The 23,028-nt window shown below is 37.4% G+C and overlaps 1 protein-coding gene and 1 long non-coding RNA gene across 3 annotated transcripts in view; one reads left to right on the forward strand and one right to left on the reverse strand.

Annotated features, from left to right (window-relative positions):
* Positions 1 to 220: 220 nt before the first annotated feature.
* Positions 221 to 15,264, reverse strand: sall1a (spalt-like transcription factor 1a). The gene is made up of 3 exons (XM_043706968.2): positions 15,033 to 15,264; positions 3,338 to 6,756; positions 221 to 1,772 (listed from the first exon to the last, which is right to left on the reverse strand). The coding sequence occupies exons 1-3, from the start codon at positions 15,193 to 15,195 to the stop codon at positions 1,332 to 1,334; spliced, it is 4,023 nt and encodes a 1,340-aa protein (XP_043562903.1). The 5' UTR covers positions 15,196 to 15,264; the 3' UTR covers positions 221 to 1,331.
* LOC122558420 (uncharacterized) overlaps positions 13,667 to 23,028 on the forward strand; it is a 435,990-nt gene continuing 426,628 nt past the window's right edge. For both annotated transcript variants that reach the window (XR_006314126.2, XR_015759948.1), the window contains exon 1: positions 13,667 to 14,753. This is a non-coding gene — a long non-coding RNA (uncharacterized LOC122558420). The remainder of the gene's footprint in view (positions 14,754 to 23,028) is intronic.

The following is a 23,028-nucleotide window of genomic DNA, read 5'->3' on the forward strand; positions in this document are numbered from 1 at the left end:
ATAGAATCATCTATTAGAATGACATAATTATACACTGTTGTTTTAACTCCCGTAATGTTTCACAAGCTACTCAGATCAGTAGATGCCGAAAAACCTGGCGAATTGAACATACTTGTCTTTAGAAATGGGCACTTACCGAGCTTATAAAATTGGTCAATTGACTTGATGATAATGGATTTTTCAAGAAAGAAAGCAAAAATACACACTCATCAAGGGTGGCTGTTGCAAAACTCATGTATTTGATTAAATGAGTAAGAATTACAGTACCTCAGCTGTTAGTAGGTATTAAATTTGAGTGAAACTGGATTGTTTCTTCCAGCTTTCCAAGAAAGTGCATATATCAGTCACAAGGGTTTTTCATACCTAATACAAAATTATTACACAATAAAACACTATCTCTCGTCGGTCAGTGAAGATGAAGCTTTGTCTTAAGCAACTTACCGGTACAGTATATACATTAATGATTTCCCCTAGACATATGTCATTATGATATATATATACACACACAAGACATAATCTACAATAGCTTCATATTACTCCCTTCAAAATTGTTCAAAAGATGCATTTACGTAGCAGCAATGTGAAAGTCCAGCACATTTTTTCTTCTATACTAAATATACCTATGGGGCAGAAATCTTTATTGTATTTAAAGGTACAATAACAGGAGTTTCCTTCTATGACCATCGTGCCTATTACTTCACTGAAACTCATCAACATTTAAGATGACGTAAGTGAAAAGCACAATACAAAGAACCATTTAGAACAGAAATGGTTTAACCTACAAAAAAAACTTGCAATTTCACTTGGTGTTAAAAACAGTAAAGGGTAAACTGCTTACAGAGCAACAGCATCGACATTCAATTCGAAGTCTGCACTTTACAGTTATTTTGTTAATGGAAGGTATGACTGAACAGTTAACTGATTGTGAATACTGTAGCAGACTACCAAAACTTTACATTATATATACAGATCTTTCTTAGTGAGGAATGGTCTTTTGAGGCATGTCAAAATGCCAGTCATGTCAAAACTAGATTACTCACAAATCATAAAATAAGTTAATGCAAGGGCAAAAATCACCTAACAGAATCTGCAAATGCTAGGAAACTTACATGTTTAAAGCACTCTAGTCCATTAGTATATAGGCCAAGATGCTGAAGACCAGTAGTTTACATTTGCAACTTGTTTGCAAAGCAAAGTTATCACTAATAAATAAGTTTTTCATACAACACTAAAAGTTAGGCATTGTACAAAAGGTGTTCTCACAACACTTTGGTCCATTGGCCTGAAAGACGTCCCAGATTACTTCCATTGTTGGAATGTTGACTGTCACTTCAGTTTGATACAATTTCTTTATTGTCTTCTACCAACTGGGTGAATTTATGGTTCGTTCCATTTTCAGTGGCTGACATTTTCTCCAGACCAGCTAGAGGTGCACTAAGTTCAGTATTGTGAAGCTTCTCCATGCTCCCTGTTAAACCACTGATTGGTGAGCTGCCACCATTTCCCAGACTAGCGGGGTTTGGAGGAAGTCCACCATTCTGAATCACTGATATCTCATTGGTCTTCATCGCTAAGCCATTTGTTAGTGCTGCTGCGTACTGGTTCCAAAATGAAGAAGGGTCTCCATCACGAGCCCGAACAGCCAAATCTTTCTGAAGCATTTCTGTGAATTTAATGGGATTTCCGCTTAGGAATGCCATGGGACCATCTACTGAAAGACGCCGTCCTCGCCTCGCAGGGGCACTGTTCCACATGTGTGTCCCCATATGAACCTATAATGTCAAAATCAGAAGAAATAAAGTTAGAATTACAACTACACATGAATTGGGTACCAAAAACACTGCCATGTTCAATCTATTGAAGCTGGAAAGAAAAATATGTGCACTTTGGGCCCTGGTCAGTAACTGGTCTGCACATAGCTAAGGCTGCTGAATCCAATTTCCTTGTGAGAACTCATATTATATCTGACATCACTAAATTTGTGTATAAACATCTTTATTAGACATGGATAAAATATGTTTAACCTGACAGTCTTGATTGCTCATCAGAGACAAGCCAATGAAGGTTAGTATTCCTCTCATATTACACAGGCAATCCCAAGAGTATTAGTTGTCAGAAGAAATTGGCACAAGAATGTGGCTATCGATGGCTCCTTAAAGTAAATACTGAACAAAGATACATTTAATATTTTAAGAGTCCTTTTTTTTTAACTTTCCAAAAGTCCATTTTCTACAAGTGATCAGTTGATCATCAAGATACCTCAAATTTTATTTACTCTGTGCAAGAATTCATTGTTTCACAAATCACATGCACACAAATTAAGCACATGGCAATGAAAATGAACAGGACTTTTCTAATTCTGGTATACTGTCAATTTCCACATTTTGTCTCTCTAACATTAACCATTAATTACAATTATATAATATATCACCTCATTCCCTGACTCTTCCCTTGCCCAATCAAAACCTTACCTCTCACAGGAAACACAGTACTATCTCTGGACATCTCTACCATCTCTTTACTGTGCAGGTTTTTGCAATATTGCTGAACATCAGCAGGTTCTTGGTCAACCCATAAATACATAGACAGTACTGATAAAACCAACCTGAGCCAGAGGCCAAGTGCTACGCTGGACAAGTTGGTATCAAGCTCAGGATATTAATCAAAACCAGAATTTTGTATTAGGAGATGCCAGTGATTCTGCCTGTACTTATAAACTTGTTAAATGATCACTTTGAAAACAATTTGCCTAAGTAGTCACACAAGTGTTTTTTAAAAAAGATAGTCACTGCATAAAGTATGAACGTATGTAGGATTCATTTAATGGTTTGGGGTTTCTTTGGATCTTTGCATAGAAACAAACCACAATGGACTTGGGGTCACAAGCATTTTAATATGCATGGTCAAGCATCTATTATCCTTTATATCCATACCCCTCTTCCATGTAATTCATATAAAACATAAAACACTTAAGTATTACTGACCCTAATACGACTAATAAGAAAATTACTGTTCTGAAGTAAATGTGGGAATACATGATTTAGATTTCAAAGCCTTTATAGTGAATTAAGGGGATTCTTATTTATAAACAATTGTTTCAGTTAAATGTATGCAGTGTATGATTTAAAAACAGTAGAATTGAATTTTGTTTAACAAAGCAAAACTATGTGATGTATTTTACATCAGGTTGAATGGTGCACACAGCTAATTTGCTCTCACCTTCTCATGCATTTAAAGTTGGACAATATCACTAACTACTGTTTTGTTTCTATTTAAGCTTATTTCTAAAAGTGCCTGCACAAGTTTAACATACTTAGGAAGATAATTTGGAAAATACCTTCAGGTTGCCTTTGGTGGTAAAAGCTCTTCCACATATAGTACAGGCAAATGGTTTTTCTCCTGTATGTGTTCTCTCATGTATCTGCAGAGCGCTGGAGGAGGAGAACGTTTTACCACATGCTGTGCAGTAATGCTGCTTCGGAGTTCTTCTTTGCGGTGCTGGAAGGACAGGTGAGATAGCAGATGCAGAGAGCGGCCCTGATGAAATAAGGCTAGCAGGTGGATCTTTACAGTCCTGGGAACACCCATGCATGAAACCATTAACCTCAGTTTTGATTAGGGATGTCAAACTGTTAGCAGCCACATTTGAAGAACTCTGATTAGGACCTACATTAGTATTGTTGGGTTCAAACAGTTGAGATGGAAGGTCCCGCATCTGATGTGTCAACATATGCTGCTTCAAATTACCCTTAGTGGAAAAGCCACGATTGCATACTGTGCAAATATATGGACGCTCTTTGGTATGGCTTCTGTAATGAATGTCCAAGGCACTCTGACAAGCAAATGCTTTGCCACAGATATCACAAGATGTATTCCTTAACTTACCCCGATCTCGAGTGGGAAATAGCATGTTTAAAGCATCATCTTTAATTATTCTTTCTGCATTACTGGAAGTCAGGTCTAAGGCACCACCATTGGTGGTTGCTGGAGACACTGAATTAGATAAATCTGATAGTAGAGTTCTGTGGTGTCTCTCTTCACAGCTTGGTGATTTTGACCTACGACTATCTGTGTTGCTGTTGGTTGGGGATGGAGCCTGCATGGAAGAGGTAGATTCTGAAATGGCAGGACTTCCAGCACTTTGGCTCTCCATATCCCCTAGCATTGAAAAAGAGTCACTAGTCATTTGGTCTCCATCAGCTGATCCATTCTCACCTGACCTGAGGCTTGCTTGGAGTTGCTCAACAAGACCAGCATTGATCATTTTCATTTGATTCTCAAGAGCTACAATACTGGACATTTCTGATGGCAATGGAGATGGAGATAAACTGCCTTGAGATGCCTCTGCAGATTTGGGTGTATCTGGTACACTGCTATCAGGACAATCGTCCATATTCTCATCTGAATACTCATCTATATCATCAAAATTTTTGTCTTCAAATGAAGCTGTGTCAGATTCCATAGATTCAGGATAGTTGTCAGCAACTGGAGTATTTGGAATCTGGCCTCCCATATGCATTCTAATATGCTGCTGCAATACAACAGCATTTGTGAATTTCTTCTGGCAGATCGGACAAGAATGTTGAACTCTCAATGGTGGCATGGCACGATGAACACCATAATGGGTCTTCAGGTTTCCCTTAGTAGTGAATGCGCGACCACAGACTTTGCATTTGAAGGGCCTTTCACCAGTATGTGTACGATAATGCATCTTCAGTGCACTATGGCAACTAAGAACACGATGGCAAATGACACATTGGTTGGGGTCCGTCATCTTCCTGTCAATATTTTCCACTAACTGTTGCAACTTTGAAGTTTCTGACGCCTGTAAAGTATCTAAGAGACCTCCAAATGGAAACTTTGACTTAAACTGTTCTGACATAAGTGGTATAAGTGGGCTTGTAAAAGCAGAAGTAGTACTTAGACCTGAATCAGATGCACTTGAACTGACAGGGACAGCCAAGCTGGTGACAGAATTAATAGATTGTGTGTTTTCATCTAGTTTACCATTTGAGGTAGGTGAAGCACTTTCTTCCACTTCATCCAAATCATTAGCATTTTTCACAGAGGGTTCTGTTGCTCCCAAGTCACTCTTGACTGAGCCTGGAGGGCTACAAGAAGACTGATTAACTGAGATAGACTGACACTCCTCTGATTTGATAATAGCAGACAAACCTGATATGGTTGATGGGAGTGGTAGACCCACAGATGTGGTCAATGTAGGTAATACAGGTTTACTATCCAGCCAACTTGTTATGGGTTTTTCAGGTGGTATAGACATTCCATATGGAATACCTGTATTAGTTGGAACATTGTCTAAATGTTCTGGAACTGGATAGGGGTTCATATGGATATGGGGATATTTTTCTCTGTGCCTCTGAAAGTGGACCTTCAAATTTCCTTTTGTGGAGAATCTGTTACCACAAATGTTGCATTTATATGGTCTCTCACCGGTATGGGAGCGCAAATGAATCTGCAAGGCACTGTCACTTCCAAACACTTTAGCACAGAACCTGCACTTATGTTTAAAGAAAGCCTCATCAGAGCTGCTTTTAGTCTCAAATACTACCACATTTGGTGGTTTGCCTTTCCTTTGATTTACCAGAGCTGACATTGAGCCAAGGTTTCCTGAAGTCGTTTCGATGCTTGAGAGAGGAGTGGAAAACACAGAAGTGGACGTGGAGGTTTGAGGTAGCAGTGAGCTGGACAAACTGGATGCAGGACTTAGTAAACTGCTAATTCCAAGAGCTGGTGTGGACACTGTCGATACTGAAGGACTGATTAACTGAGAACCACTAATGGTATTTGTAGATACACTTTCAGAGGGCTGTATGGTACTAGGCAATGAGGATGTGTTTACTTTTGGAGAACTACTGCCAGGCTGAGCTACAGTGCTTCCAAGGCTGCTCTGAGGTAGATGAAGTTGCTTTCCACCATTGATGCTGGCAGATTGGCTGGCAAGGCTCTGTGCTAGCCCAGCTGCAGCAGCAAGCTGCTGAGATAGATGTGAACTAAGCGTAGTTAATGGATTAACAGCAGTTCCTATAGTACCTTGGGAAGAGTTGACTGGTGGTGGAATATCTGCATTTTGGGAAGCCAATAGGATTATCTGGTGACGGATTTGTTCAATAAGCTGTAACTGATGGATCTGTTGTTGTTGCAAAGCCAGTAGTTGTTCCATAAGCGCTGGAACAGCAACTTTACTGTTTGATGCACTATTAGATCTTGTTTCCTGGGAGAACTGGGCTACAGCCACTTTAGTACTTTGAAGATTTTCAATGATCACATTACTGTTTAACATTGAGAAATTTCCCAGAGCTGTTAGATCACCTATATGAGGTAGAGGTGTTGTGACAGCTGAGGTACCCATTATGGGATAATTACTGCTTGTATTACTATTGTTATTACTGTTAGCACTGCTAATGTTGTTGTTGCTAGTGATGCTGGAAGTGTCCACCTCCATGGATTCTTCCTGGTCAACTTTTTTATGCTCTACAAGGTCATTGCAGTCTGCTTGACTTATACTATTAATTTTGTCATTTGCTTCTTCAACAGGATTTTCAGGCGATCTTGGAGAGGAGGCTTCTGAAGGAGCTGTTGAATTCTCATTTACAATCAGAACCAATTGTTTCTTAGTGCAATTTTTCTTGTGACGGAGGAAATCAGGCAGTTCAAAGAACTCAGCACAACATCGGCCACAGACATGAGCATCCCCATTCTTAATGATTCGTTCTTCATGCCCTTCTTGTGGAATTCCTAGAAAATCAAAGGGACATGAGATTAGTCAACAATGAGACAGAAGATCCCTCACCAAATCAGAACATGAACTACATGAAAGGAATAAGCAAGGTGGAAAAAAAATCAATGTTTGAACATTACAGTTATTACTTAGAATGAAAATCTGCAAAGCTTGCAACTGGATTCCATCATTCAGTAAATCTCAGTGAATCAAGTAGTTCAGACAATCCATCAAAACATAAATTTCTCCAAATTAAATACATTGGAGCTTAATGAAATTCCATAGAAAATATTGATTTCCAATATTTCATACACATCATCTCCTTGTCCACCGGGTACAAATCAAACATTTGAGGACTTGTTAGATTCTCAAGTAACTGTCAACTTTTTTCATTTCTAGCAGAATAAGAGAGCTTTTTGACAGTTCACTCCCTGCCACAAAACCAATTTGTAAACCATTCAGATTCCAATCACCATTTGACAGGAGAAACAAAGACAATGTCACCTGCCTGCAGAGAAGTGATATTGAGGTGTAATACCTAAATGTTCCATGGATTCTATACATACTCTAAAATTATTTCAGCAGATGGTTAAGTACAAAATAATGCAGAAAACATGTTCAAATTTGTATTTTCAATGTGTGACAAAATATGCCTGCAATCAACCCCTTTAAAAAATCTGAAGAGATTGTTTGAATGCTGTAAATAACACATTTTAAAGCATTTTATCATAATTCCAGAATTGACTTAATTTGCAGGACCTCTAAAATTTCAAAATTGATACTTTATTATTTAACTTTACAAATTATTGTTGAGTATGACAGCATATAGTAAAGAAATTTTGGAAGGCTAATAGATCTTATATATCTATTTCTGCATTTGCTTTGGGAGCTGAACGTTTTGTGGACACACTGGGTACCCATTTAAAAATCTACAGTATTTACATTACTGTGGACCTCTGACCTTTTAAGTCCAACAACACAGGTGCAGAAAAAGGACATCAGCATTGCGACTAATTCACCACACTCCTGCCTTTACTGTTTGGCGACATGAAAGGACATCAAAGACTGCGTCCATATTTCTCATAGAACAATAGTAAAACTGGTACAACACTCATACTTGAGAAATGGTTCCTATATTAATATGGAGTGCGAATTTCTGGGCTTACTCCAAAGCAATCTATATTGCAAGTTAATATTCATGCTATAAAAAGCATCTACTTTCATATGTATTATGACCAAATTAAAAATTTTGGTAGGTATGTCATAAATGATATTTTTTTCTTTGAGGGTAATTACTCACAGAGAGTTTAGTGTAATAAACTTAACTTTTTACAATTTAATAAAAAGAAGAGGAAGTACTTCCATTTATACATTTCCTGTTGTGAACTCAGGATAACCCAAAATGCTTTAAAGCAAATGGAGTACTTTGGAAACATAATCACTCTTGTGATATTTTGATACTACAAAACTGTTTTAAAGTAGATTTCAATAAGCATTTGAAGAATAAATTACTAACAATTTCAAGGTAACTTACAAAATATTTTTAAATGCATGGAAGAAATTATAGCTAAGTATCACAAAGTAAATGCTAAACTGAAATCAAGAAACCTACCCACTGAAACAGTTCAGTGTAATACTAAGGTAACAACAACAAGTTGCTCACTTCCTTCGTTACATGACTAGAAGGTACTAGAGGAAAACAAAACCATGAGGAAAGCATTCTCCAACCCTCAACAGTATTGTACCCAAAAGGATGAGAGATGTAGAATGGTATAACTTATAACAGATTTAGACACTGTGCACTCAGATTTAAAGTAAATCTAATTTTTCTTCACACTGAATGATAAGTACCTCTGAGTGCTCGTTATAACAAAATTTCCCGCACTTAAAGAATTATTTTATGATTCAACAGGCCCAGCTGAGGAAAAATCTTCCTCCATTGTGTTTGACCATCCCAAATTTAGAAAATATCCTTAATGTGAGATTTCTACTGCCCAATGTTAAAAATCTTTACCATTTCTTAATAACAATATGTAGGTGAGAGGTTCCTGGCTACTAAGCTATGGCTATGAAAAATAGCAACATAGAAAAATTCAACCTAGCTCCAAGTATTGTATGGGCAAGATATAATGTTAATATTAAATGGATTGTCTTCTGATTAATGGTATTTGGCTATCAGAACCTTAAGAATTTACTGAGTTACGGATAATATGGAATATATAGACACATACAAAGTCACACACAAAGACACATACACACAAAACATACCACAAAGAAATGTACATTTTTAATTACATGCAATTTTAAACTTGAAGTTTTGTTTTGCAGTTGTTTAATATTATATCAATATAATAATGTATATGCTTCAATTATTAAAAAAAAACTTCAAACCATAGAAAAATGTTCTAGATGACACAGACTGTACACAAATGATCACAGCATATAAATTAGGCAATATACAAAATGAATATCCTTAAAGATGACTGCTGAAGCAAAGATAATAGAAAAGATTGTTCTATGCAGTGACTGACCTAATCTTGAGTATTAAATTGCTTAAACTAGTTCAAAGAAGCTTTGGAGGTTAATGGGCTATACAGTACTTCCCAGTGCCTGATTCTGGAATGATTTTTCTCAAAACAAAATGTAGGCTGCGCAGTTGGGAATACTTGTGTTATTTTGAAACATTTAATGCAAAGTCTGATTTATAGTCCCCATTCAGACCTTTCACTGAACGATCTTTTTACTTCCTTTTTCGTTCGCACTGTTACTTGCATTTCTAGTCACACTGAGGATTAATTTGCAAATCAAACAAAAAATTTCAGCCCTCTAGCCCACTTCATCCTTTTCAAGGACAGGATGGCTCCCTATTGTTTGCTCAGCATGAGGACAGCAACTTCTGTCTCACAATGGTGTGTGGTCATCAGGGAAGGCCCAGAAAGCTGATCTTGTTTAATTCAGGGATTATCTCTCTGCATGTTTCCCTTTACTACAGAATTAGATAATAGAAAGTTGCCATGACATCAGAATCCAAGTCCATAGCAAAGCAAAGGGACAATTAATTCCAGATATTGGGGAGATCATCTGAAATAATGTGGTTCAATTGCCACACTGCTCAAGTGTTCCTGGGCTACATTCGGAACAATGGTCGCTAATGTCATCTCCTGCCGTACATTCAGTTTAATACCTACAAAGTTGTAATTCTGTGACCTGCTGAGCTCTACTTCTAAATGCAGTTTTAGAAGTTATTTGCATATTGCTGCACACAGTCAAATCTAAAATGATCAGAATTCTATGCATTCCATGTCCATTTAGTTTGCCACAGATAATAAGAAATGTCCAAGATTATTCCTCTATGATATTTCTGCAACCAATTTTTTTTAAATGTTAAGTTAATTATTATTCATGTCAAGTTTAAAAAGGAGATGGAAGCTGAAAACTGTAGGAAAGAAATCAAAATGTGAAGACTCCAAGGAACATGAAAGTAGCAAGAAAATGATTTATCTGGCATCTGGCTCATTTTTGAAGTTTTTAAACACACAGAGCCATCTGCACTTAAGGAAATAACATTTGAGATATGATGGATTTTTCTAAATTACTTGGTTCATCTGTTGAATAAATTAAACATGGATGTTCATGCTATAGTTTTCCCAATAAATATTTGTGAAGTAATGAAATTTCTCAAACACATTTATTTGGAACACACACACAACATCTAACAGATTCATAATAAGTTTAATTTTTCAAAGTTATTACGACAAAACCTGAAGGTTTAGCAACAATTCTAATTTACTGCCAATATTTAAAAAGTTGTGCTCCTTTGCTGACATGTTAGTAAGGCTCCCCATGTACAGCAAAATATTTTTCAACTTGATCACATTTATCAAAACACAAAGGCACTTTACAAACTCATGCTGCTTGGTCAGCTGTACTTAAACAAATAATTGCCAATACAAACTAAATAACTAATGTAGGAAATCACAAGACCCACTTCATCAGTTTTGTAACTCAGCAGGAAAAATGTCTGAAGCACAGACCCACAAGCTTATTGGGGTCTGAATATATTAGAATGAATGCTAGTCAATTCTGGAATGTTAATTTTAATGGAAACACATCTAATTGCATTGTTTAAAATGCATGCATAAGTTTAAATAAAAGCCAATGAACTATACCTGTTACTAAATTCACAATGTCAGATCGTAGTTTACTATCTTGTTCAACATAATAAAGCCTCTCATCAGTTTACCTTTGGCTTTTGAATTTTTATACACTGAAGAAAAATGGGAACTCCAACTGAATTAACATTTTCAATTTAAACGTATTTGTATAAAACATTGAGAAAATGTGGCACAGTTTACTTTAAATACTTCTTTCAATATCGATACCAAGCAAAGATACATCCATGCATTTGTTCTTTATGAATTGTTATGATGTGTGAAAATGTTTAATAAATATTTACTTCTTTTGGATAATTGGAATGTTAAGTATTTCATGAAAAAATAATTATCTTGAAAGAAATAAACACTTCACAATTAATATTGAAAATACACAACTATGGATTCCATATAGGACATGGAATCAAGCTAGTTTTCATTCCACTTGAAAAGAATTATCAAGTGTTTATATGACTACCTGAATTATACAATTTTGTAAAAAATAATTAAACAAAACAATATTAGAGTTTAATATATATTAGAAGTGAAGAACTGTTCTAATGAAATGCAAACAGTTAATTTAAAAGGATGGTTCATCTAGTTATTCCTTTCTGATATCACTTTCAACAAATTAGTGCCTTCTCCTCTTTCTGTAAACATCAAAAAAATCACCAAACTGATAGTATTCAATTATATCTTTGAAACTACAGTTTCGAAGTATGCCAAACTGTTGTGGTGTGCCGATTGATGAGCTAAGTTCATTTATAAAATAATACCAACATTCAGCTGAAAATCTGGGTGCATCAGAATGAACACTAGATGGGGTACCAGTTGCAACAGCTGAGAGAAAATAAACTTCTGTACTACTGTCCTACTCACACATAAAGCATTTTTGCTTTAGGCTACATACAAGCTTTAGCTGCATAAACATTGGCACTGTGACAAGAAACCAAATCCTTGGTGTAGGTAAGGTAAAACGTGGGAACTACCTGTCAATCACCTCATCAGGGGTCTGGCATTTAAGGGGAAAGGGGAAAAGTGTTAGTGGTTCTTCTAGTACTGATAAGGTTAAAGCTGAAATAAACTACTGATATCCTGCTAGGCTGGCTGTGGGACTGACTTCAGAGGTCAATTTGAATGTACTGAAGTACATCTTGTGTTGTGAACTCTTGTCACCTTCAGATGGAAGGAGGCAGGCAAAGGTTAAAACAGCATAACAGTAAAGTACTTTGTAGCTCCCAACATCAAGAATCACACAGGACAGCAATTTACTACATTGCTAGGGCAAGAACAGAAAATGCCAAAAGTACCTTTACAACAAAGGGACAGTCACATCATTTATCCAGCTCTTCATGTTTCTCACTAAGCTGTTTATCCAAGAATGCATAGAATATCCTTTCAGCTTACTACTATGCAGCGATAAACAGGGGCATTCCAACCAGAAATAATGCCAAGAACACACATTGCCAACTGCAAATTTATAAAAAATAAAACTCAACCAATCCCATTATAAATATTTTTTCAATCTTTAATTTTATCATATTACTTAATACAATGTATACTTTTACTGCAAACCCACTGAGCTGCCACATGACATAGCATAAAAAACGCGCATCAATATTCATTTATAATAGCTTACTGCATTCGAAAAACAACACGAGGTCAGTCCACACTGGAAACATGTGCAAAAAAAAGCTTTGACAAAACTATTTTGCATCTATGAGGTATTTGTTAGTTTATATTATAAGGCAGCAAGCAATGAAATGTCAACTAAATCATTTTGGTTTACTCCAGAGTTAATCAATAAAGTTCAAAATAAAATTAAAAATTATCAATCATTCAGGTAACTTGTTGAAACAATAATCATAAATCTGCTCTTCAGGAAGATGGGTTTCTTTCTTCAAAACACACTGAAACCAAATTATTGTTGCTTCTGTAATGCTTGGGAGTGAAATTCTAGCAAACTTGCCTTTCTGCTGTGCAACTCTAATGTGAAGTAAACTATAGGGCTACTTTGGTCTCAGATCCAACAATCAAATAATTCTAGTGTGTACCCCTTTCTGATTTAATGGCTGAGGTACCATAAACAAACAAAACAATTAAAGTTACTTTTTTCCCAAGTAAAACATCTTATTTCCAATTTCCAATCAATATTTGCTCGAATGATTTTGATCTGCTTTCAGCAATAAAGCAATCAGAACAATAATGAGTTCCTGCACATGGACCACACTTCACATTTGCAAATGTTTTACAAACAGTCCTAATGCTAAATTATCCATAAAACTTCTTCATGTTTGACATCAATAAATTACAGCACTTACCACTTCAAAAGAATCTGAAATGCACAATTAGTTCCAAAACACACTAATGCAAGATCTCAAACTATATTTTGCTTACACCTGTAAAAATGTCTGAATTGACTGGAGCAAATCTGGCTTTAATACAACCTATATTCCACAAGCCCAAAACCTCTAAATGACTTTGCAGCATCTCAACAATAAGTTTAGAAAGGGTACATCTTCGCTAACTCCTCAATATTTGACAAACTGCAATGTTCCATTATTTTGAAAGACGGGCTGGGGGTGTATTTACAGCCTCTGCAATGCTAACTGACTTTAAGCAATGATAATTTGGTGGAAAAGTGAAGATACATACCTATGTTCGAGCAGTTTTGTTGTGATAGCAGTGTTTAATGAATAACCCTGGTTGAGTGGTGTTGGGCTGGTTTAATAGTAAATCTCTGGCTGATCCAAGAGACTGAGTGCGCTGTGTGCTCTATTCACAGATCAGGATGAGTCACACACACATCCGAACTAGCACGTCAGCTCCTGCAAATTCCCTAATAGTGCAATTTGTTGCTTTTTGTAACTGGGTGAGCGATCGTGGAGTTTGCATAGCGGACGTGAGTTATCGTCCAAAAATCGTCCTAACGTATCTGGATACCAAGTCAATGGTGCTTCCTAACCCCGGGGCTACGAAATACAACCAGTCTCCTCCGAAACGTCGGGAATGGCAAAAGCGAACAAAATCATTTTCTACTTATCTGATTTTTACAGTCCGGCCTTTTCTCTCTAGTGAAAAACCAGATAATAAACATTTAGCAACTCAACTATGTACAAAAACAAAAAAAAACACAGTAAGTCAATTCTCGAATTTCAAACAAACCGACTGAAGCTTTACATTTCTCTTCTACAAGATCCTTTCAAATGAATACGGAAACGAGGGTTTCAGTAACTGCGTCAAATAACTATTTGCAAGATCGTCGGAAAGCTCACGAAGGTTCGTACTGAGATTCTGCACTTAAGAAAACACAACCGCTGTGGCTTTGAAACCAAATGTTGACAGGCTAAGCATGAATGTGTACAACTTTCTCGCACAGACTACGACGTTTCTGTGAAAAAAAATGCAGTAAACTACTCGCTGCTTCTGGTAAACAGCAAATAAACAACGGGGTCACGTCCACGGAAATCTTATTTCTTTTTGTTCTCTCTCCTTTCCTAACCACTTTCTGCTGGGGTGCCTGCACTTTCCAATCCATAAAGTCACGCAGATTCTGTTGTGGCTCTGCCTCGCATACCCACAGTAACCGAGGTGAACTTTTTTTTCGCCTACAACAAGGTGTTCGGCTCCCAGTGACTGAAGTCATGTTGGGACACACACAGCGCTGCCATCATTACAGTCAAGTTATTTTTAAACCTAGCCTACGGTTGCGGGCTCCTTTCCATCAAAACATTCAGCGTTATTTCAGCTGAATGCTGCCTTTTAAATCCACCAGCGAGCCTACAGGGTGACTTTGGAAGACGTGATACTTGGATTCCACATGTGCTGCTCTGGACCAGCTTGACTGCACGCTCTCGCAAAAGGTACGAAATTAAACTTTTCCTCCTTTTTTTGTTGTTAAAGGGTGTGTGAGGTTGAAAAGAGAAAATAAAACGTAACGGGAGGCACCGTCACCCTAAGTATTGATTTGTTGTGCACCCCTGCTCATCTTTTTGCACATCGGGACTTCTGTACAATTAGGAGTGAAGCCTCCAAACAAGAGGCAACGTGTTAATTGCTAAATCGTGTTAATTTCAAGGTTTCTAACTCCAGAAATCTCCCCCTCTCAAACTTTGGACCATTTCACTCCCAATCAGACTCACCGTTCTCTGCGGATAATGCTATATCCTGGTCCGACTTGATGTGTTGCGGCTTCGCCTGCTTCCGACGCGACATGGTGGTTGATACATCAGCAAGCGAATAAAAAATTACAAATTCTGGAGTTGCAAAATTACGGAAATTGACCCTGTCGCCTTCAGTGCGCATGTGTGGGGTATAATTATGATTATCAATAATGCATTGCGATTAATCATCCGCTTCTTGAAAGCCGATTGGCACGTTTCCAGGCGCGGCTTAAAGACTATTCAAATTACTCGACTAAATCAATTAGCTTGTGATTTGCTGGCGCGCTCTGGCTCCGGGTCCTGTTCTCCGGGCTCTCACCCAATCCAGGGCTCCGTGTGAGTGACTGAGGGAGTGAGTGAGCGCGGGGGCCCCAGCTCCTGGATACTGCACTCCTTAGCAACCCCGGGACGGCCAGGCTGCCTTTAACACGCGCCTGGTTGCTAGGGCTACTTTGAAACTGCAGCAGTGCTCTCCGTTTCCTTTATTTACAACGGCAGTCGTGTTCAAATGCATTTAGTACCCATCGCTTCCACTCATTCGCTTCCCCTCCTCTATCGTTGCCTTTAAAATGTGTGTGTGTGTTGGGGGGGGGGGGGGGGGGAGGTAGATGCTTTTGTTTCCTTTCTCTCTCTCTCTGAAATTGCAATTGACACAAGTCTCAGTTACCGAGCTGGTTTGTTACTTTCCATTAAGTGTGACTTGACTCGAGTGAGAGAGAGAGAGAGAGAGAGAGTCGGCAGCATCGGGACTCAGTCGCTGCTCGCCCTGCCAAAGCGAGCGAGACATGTGCGCGTCTGCGGAAGGATGTGGCGTTTGTTTTGTAATTTCACAACATACCGTGAATCAAAGGTTCCGAGCCAGATTCAGAGACAGGCGAACTGGCACGGGCTGCACGCTACCAGGGGATCGTGCATGGGCTCTCTCCTGATACCGTGTTTGGGATGTGCTTTACTTGGCTTTTCAAGTACTGATTGGCATTCTCTCTCCTGCTTTTGTGCAAAACTTTATCAATCAAAGTTTCTCACGTAGAGGCAAAAATAAAAGCATTTTTTTTTGCAACTTCCACGGAAACTTTTGAAGTTAACAATTCTGAGAAGCTTACTCCTGCCCGAAGTTCCGCCTGTGCACCGGGGCCACTATGTCCTACGCTTTCCGCATTGGCTATTTGCAGCCGGTGACGATCGCCACAAGATGCGCCAGTTATTGGCATTCCCAGCTGTCAGTCAGAGGTCGCTTAACTAATCGTTGGTTACTTGAGCTTTCAGTCCTGCGCCCGCGATTACTATCAATTCTGTTATGTTTGCAGTGGAGACGGCGTCGCCATGGCTAAAACTTACTGGCTGTGGGAGTTCAGCTGCTGACGATTACTTTTTTTTAACGAAACGTCTATTCTACCTGTAACTATAACGGAGTTTGAGGGTGGAGGGGTGGGGGTTGGATTGACAAACATTTTGTACGTCTGGAATATCAAACACAAAGTGTGCGATCGCATGAACGAATTGATACATTAACAGAAGTGAAGATGTGTTAGGCTGCAACAAAGTAAATTATTGATTAGTGTGAGACATATCAATGGGCCTTTTTGGAATTTCTTACACAGTAATTTATACCCAATTAGTGCTAAGGATGCATTGTCCGTGGAATATTCCTATGACAGAGATCAATATTGTTGTAATAACGCTCACAGATCACAACCATAGGATCACATTTGTTTCCCTTGGCATTTGTTTTTCACTCGTTTGTTTAAAATAAGTTCTGTAGTAATAAATGGCATCGAACGAACTTGGCAGCACACGCCTTCAGGTCTTCGATATTCTGTTCATTGTTCTTCCACTTTTGATATTTGATGAAATGCGCAAAGTAACAGCGATATTGGGGGATCATCGTAAACAGAGTCAACAACATTCAGTAGTCCGCGAACTTTTAACAGCCCTCGCCTCTTCGTGCTGATGCATCGTTTTCAACTCAAAATAGACTGATAATAGTATTTCTTTTAGCAAAAAAAATCCAAATGCAGCTTGTTAGGATGTAAGTTTGATTAACTAAACAAATTACTAAAATGTATACAACCCCTGAAAACCTTGAGATCATAGATTACGATTCGAAACGAAACTATTTTTCTGGTATTGAATCTTCATTGATTACCGAAATGAATTGTTTGACGGTGGATAAATCTTGTTTAGTAACATATCGCTTCACCAGGGAAAATGCCAACAAAATAAGGACAGGCCAGAGCGCGATTTAAAAAAAAAGATCATTTTGAATAATTAATTATGTTTCTTAACTTGTTTAAAATAACGTCATTTTTTAAACAAATGTTTCAGCCGCGGTTATTTCTTCCTTAATAAGACGATTTTTCTGTAACGTTTGCGGAGTTCATTTTAGTGGAAAGACAAACGAAGCTATCATCTGGAGATGATTTTGAAGAATGAAGATAATAATGTGGTTAGGTGCTTCTTGAGTTGCTATTATTTTTCACGGAATATTTAACTAGGCACTTGGGCAGTGATGGATACACAAGAGTTCCTGCTTCCATTTTTAAACGCATCATCCTCCAAGCCATACGATAAAATATTTGTTTAATATTTCTCCATACGTTTTAAAATTAGATACGTTAATAAACCATATCAATATTTATATATTCGAGGACAAACTTGCTCTATACTGTGACTTGTAATACACCCATGATAAACTACTGATTCCAATGTTTTAAGGCTCCCGAGTTAGCAAAATCAATTTCGAGTAAATGGATCTAAATGTGTGGTTGCGACTGGAAACAGGGTATGTATCTGCAGCCCAATCATGTGAAAGGCGATCTAAATTACATTCTTTTAGCCTAGTATATTAAAGCATTCAAGTGAAATTCACAGTACTCACTGAAATTTACAATGTCACACGAAAACGTACTATGTTTTTAAAATATCAATTTACAGATTTATTCCGAAAGGTAGTTTAAACTAATCGACTTTTTGTGTGTTATAAGCTTAGTCTAGAAAGAAAATATTTTTGTTTCGCCTTGGAGTTTTGCTGACTTTGCCAATCATAATAGCGAACAAACGAGATTACTCAGGGACATTTTAGCACTGCACTCAACCAACAACCTCAAACTTGCAGTTTGAACCGTTGTTTAAGGAAATGCGCAGATTTCGAAGGGGTTAGAGAATTGTTAAGTAACAGTAAATCCAGTAGTGTTCTCCTGTAAAAGAAAACACATGCAAGTTACTTAAGACCAGACTGATATTCTCTGCATTGATGTCAGTGATGAAAAAAAAACTGGGACTGTTCTAGGTCTGATCGATGGCCAGCTCTCCGATTTCTGAGGCTTTAAGAGCCAGTGTGTCCGGTGTGGTCTGACGCGACCACTACAACGTGAAGCATCAGCCATCACCTCCAAATACTGATTTATTTACTAATAATCGATACAAGGAGGGAAACACAATTGAATCACCCCCGATTATTGCTGACATAGTATAATTGATCATTGTTCATGAACAGAGGTTCTCACCACATAATTGAATCATCAGCAATATGGGTCAGCCAAGGGCGCCAACTTAATGCAGCAACAGCCAAAAAATGATGCTCGCTTCTCAGAATGTCCAGAGGGTCTAAGGGGCGAATCCAGTGAAAGCTGCTAACCTTGTAACTAGATGAGGTGAAACATTTTAACTCGATTTGCTTCTTAACACATCTGATAGCTTTTGTTTGACCTGTTTGTCAGCAAACCACTAGTGCTGTCCTTTTAACACTTATTGATAGACATACTTTAAGATGATTAACTACAGATTTACAGTTGACAGCCCACCTGTGGAAGAGATAAACGCATTCACCTTTATGGGAGCCTTTCGTTATATTTCAGATGACAGCTTGTCAGTATTCACACATACATATGTTAACTGCAGACGGACCCCCAAAACGCAAGCATTCCACGCACTTGGGTATTTTCCGTCACCGAACATCCAAATGTCTGCCTGTATTTGGAGCTTTTGGTCTTTTGGTTAAATAAGATATAAATATGTTTCATATTTTCTTTGTGTGGAAATGACAGCGAAATCGTACACGCGAAACAATAAACAGAGGTCAGAGCATTTCAAACGTTTTATTTGTTGCAGTCTTGAAGACAAGATGTTTATCTACAGCCACCAGACACCCATCCAGGACAGGGGACCTTAATTCTGTCTGAGACAGGCTGTTATTGTTATTGATAGTTAGCATCAACGTCCAGGGTGAGAAATGGAGCCGCTGCAGGGAACTTCATGCAAGACATGGTATTGATCTACTGGTTCTCTTACCTCCCTGAAGCGAGATGGAAAGAACAGGACAAACTTGCCCTCTCACGCGTTTTATTCAGTTTCTATACCAACTAGTATCAGTTTGGGAGCATATTGACAATGACAGAAGGCGATTCCTGGCTATTCAGCACCTTTATACACCAGGCTGAGGCAGGGGGAAATCATATCGTGTATAAAGACAAATGGCACATTAAAGTGCAGTGGGATTGCCGACGAACACATTCCCTTGTCAATGAAGACCCACGCAGGGGGAATAAAGAATGAATCAGGCAGCACATACCTAACTCCGCTGCTATCGAATCCCCAGCCAAATCTGTCTCTGAACTGTAAGCATTGTTTGATTGGCTTACCTAAACTTAAATACAACCACAAAGAGAAGTGAATTTCAGAGTTGTCTATTTCACATTATAGATCTAATCGCTAACTCTGACAAACTTATCCAAATTTGCACAGCAATTTTCTACGTTTTTATTTCCCCTCCACAAGCTGATCACAATGACTGTAGCTCAGTTCAAAGGCCTTTCAGCTTCGATTCAGCAATTTAGCTTGTAAGTGCCTTTAGAATTACATTCTGGCTAATATGAGTATTTTGTATAATGAAAGAAAATATTTGTTTTCTAGGCCTTTGCCATTTCAGTGTGAACACATTCATAACGACTGCCTTCTCCTGTCAGCATAAATACTAGTTCTGGTTAAGTGTTTTACCACATGGGGACATTTAAAAAAGTTGTCACGTCTTAGATTGTAACAATAAGATATAAAACCATAAAACACACATCTAAGCACAGGCATCATACCATAACTATTCAAAAAATAAGGAGGTGTATTAAGCTGTCATGAATCAAAAATATTTTTTGACTGTGTCACAGTAAGGCAAGGTCAACATTTTGACTAAGGGACAACATGCAGGTACTGCTTATTTCCTAACATCGTTTAATGCCAATGCAAATATGAAACATGATGCTGAGTACATTTCGTTACAAGTTACAACTAGCTATAACTAAACTCAAAGATCATCTTCTTCCAGCAGTGAAATTTAAACTGTCTGTGATTTTTATGATGTGAAACTAATCCATTGTCAAATTTGTTTTTGATAAAATACAATAGTCAGCCACACATAATCATGAAAAGAAAAATCCAGTATTTAATTTATATTAATTAAGTTAAAATTAATAACTGAAATAAAGCAACACGAGAAAGTTCAAACCAGAATCTCCAGCAGACAAAAAATACTGCCACTTGAACTCATTTAATTTGCTCCCTCATGCCTCATCCAATTTCCTAAGTAGTATCAGTACCACTTAAAAAACATTGCAAAAATGATCTAAATGTACATAAGTCACTTACAATTTCCGGACCAAAAGTCACTGTAAATATGTAATGAGAATAATTTAGATACTGAACTGAAATGTCTAACACTTCACTACTACATACTGCACAGAAGCACAAACATCCTGAGAGAATCGTTATACATGCGATCTTCCTCTCAGACTTATCAGCACCTAGGTACAGTAACCCCCATGCAAAATGATAAAGAGAACTAGAGTATAAAAGAGACCTTACCCTGAGCTTTTTTAAAAGATACAATTAATGATTTAAAATTAAATACGCAGGAAACTATTATTGTTCACTGACACGTCATCATAGAGACCCTGTAATTCTAAACCATACTAGTTGTGTTAATGGGTTAATTGTATCATTCATCTGAAACCACAAAGACTTTCCATAAGCAAAAAAAACACACATAAACAGGCAATCTGTTGATTTTGGGAAAGAAGAAATTTGGATGTTGTAATGATTTCTATGAGCCTTAAAAACACAAATGATGATTGTACTTCAAATATCCAAATACAAAGGCATATCTACCCAAGAAGATTCCATTCCGTGATAGAAGTTGCTCAATCTTCATCAATGCTTATCTGAATTTAGCTTCTATGATGTGAACTTTGGAATTTTGCACACAATCTTCTGTCAAATTTATTTTTGTAACTGCCTGAAATACACAGTGAAGATATGAGAAGATTCTTTCAAGTATATATTTCCCTTTGTGTAACTGCAGCTCTATAAATAGACATTTACTTTCTTTTTTAAGTTTGTAGTTACTTTGCAGAATTTATTTAATGGTCATAGTTTTGGTACTTAACAGAGTCATTGGAAAAACAGCATACTTTTAATATATGTTTGCAAATTCTTGCATTCATATGTTGCACTTTAATTCCAGATTTATCTGATAATAAAAAAAAACCAACGTTATATTTTTGTGAATTTGGCAAAGGTTTAAATCCATAAATAAGGCACCCTCATTTTCTGCTACTTCTAAGAACACATGTCAGGGATCTTTGAGCAAACAAGGATTTGGAGGTTGGGGGCAGGAGGCTGGGCATAATGCTGGGAGGGAATTGAGACTAATTAAATCATCCCTGTCATTGGGACAGCTAGTAGTTATGGATTTAGAAAATAAAACCAGAGGAGCAGTGACTAATGCTTTTGAGTTAAATGTGGAATGACACAAAAGAGATCAAAATCTATCATATGCTTGAAATAATAACAAAGATCAGCCATAAATAATTAAGATATTAAGGACAACAAAGAGTGATTATTTTATCTTTAGAATTTTCTTTGTAGTTTTGCAAAAGCGGCTAAAAAAAATGAGTTTTTTTTGTCCTGAATATTGAAAAGTGAGAAGAGATAAAAAAAAGGAAACCAGATAATCTTGACTTTTGACATCATTTTCTCAGAGCACAAGGAAAACAATATAGTTATACAGAAATAATTTCTGGATTTGAAATTTGAATATTTTGAGTTCTGACTGCCTTATAGTGTATTCCCTTGAACTTTGTGATGGGGAGGGAATGAAATAGCAATACTTAGTAATCATATGTTTCATTCTTAAGACTTATCTTAATATCATATATCAATCGTTTAAGCAAACTTCCTTACAGTTATAGCTTCAACAAATGCATAGGAGCTCCAAACGTCATTCATTCAAAGCACTGTGCAATTGAAGTTTCACTTCTGAGGCTCTACCCAGCTTGTTGACACTATTCTGAGTATCAAGTTTGCTTGCCTTATCTCGTTTAAGGGAGTCCCACATTGATTTCTGTGTATGTATCCCAAATTTACCAGTTAATCCATTCTCTTTCCTCCAGATATAATCTTGCATCCCTTGTTGGCAGTGTGAATAGACCTTTGGGGAATGTATGTCTTTAAACCTGAAAAGCAAGTTGGAAATATTAAATGTTGTGTGAAATGACAGGGTGAAGAAGTTCATGTTTATTAAATATTAATTTAAATACAGTGTCCTTTTTTTGGGAGTGTCCTTTTTTGGGAGTGATCCTTCACAGCTCATGGGATTAAAGCAACTCATCATGGTCGTATTGAGGATACAACCTAGGACGATTCCAGATTTAAGTCTTGAACTCTGATGGGTTATCATTATCTTTGTCAAGGTAACAGTAGAGGTGATACATTTTGCAAGCTAAGATTTAAAAGGAAATAAATCCACAGAGCTTCCTCACAGTCATCATTCAGAGATACTATTTCAAAGTACCTACGTGTGAACAGGGCATGGGGTAATTCTTCCCACATTGGTGGCATTGAGGCTCATACACAACTGTTTAGATGAGGTATTAGAAGTTGCTGGCACCTACAAAACTAAGGGGCTGATTCCATGATCTGGCACTCC

The sequence above is a fragment of the Chiloscyllium plagiosum genome, unplaced genomic scaffold, assembly GCF_037043375.1.
Source record: "Chiloscyllium plagiosum isolate Xiang-an unplaced genomic scaffold, Cpla_swu_hap1 HiC_scaffold_17, whole genome shotgun sequence".
In the NCBI taxonomy this organism is placed as follows: domain Eukaryota; kingdom Metazoa; phylum Chordata; class Chondrichthyes; order Orectolobiformes; family Hemiscylliidae; genus Chiloscyllium; species Chiloscyllium plagiosum.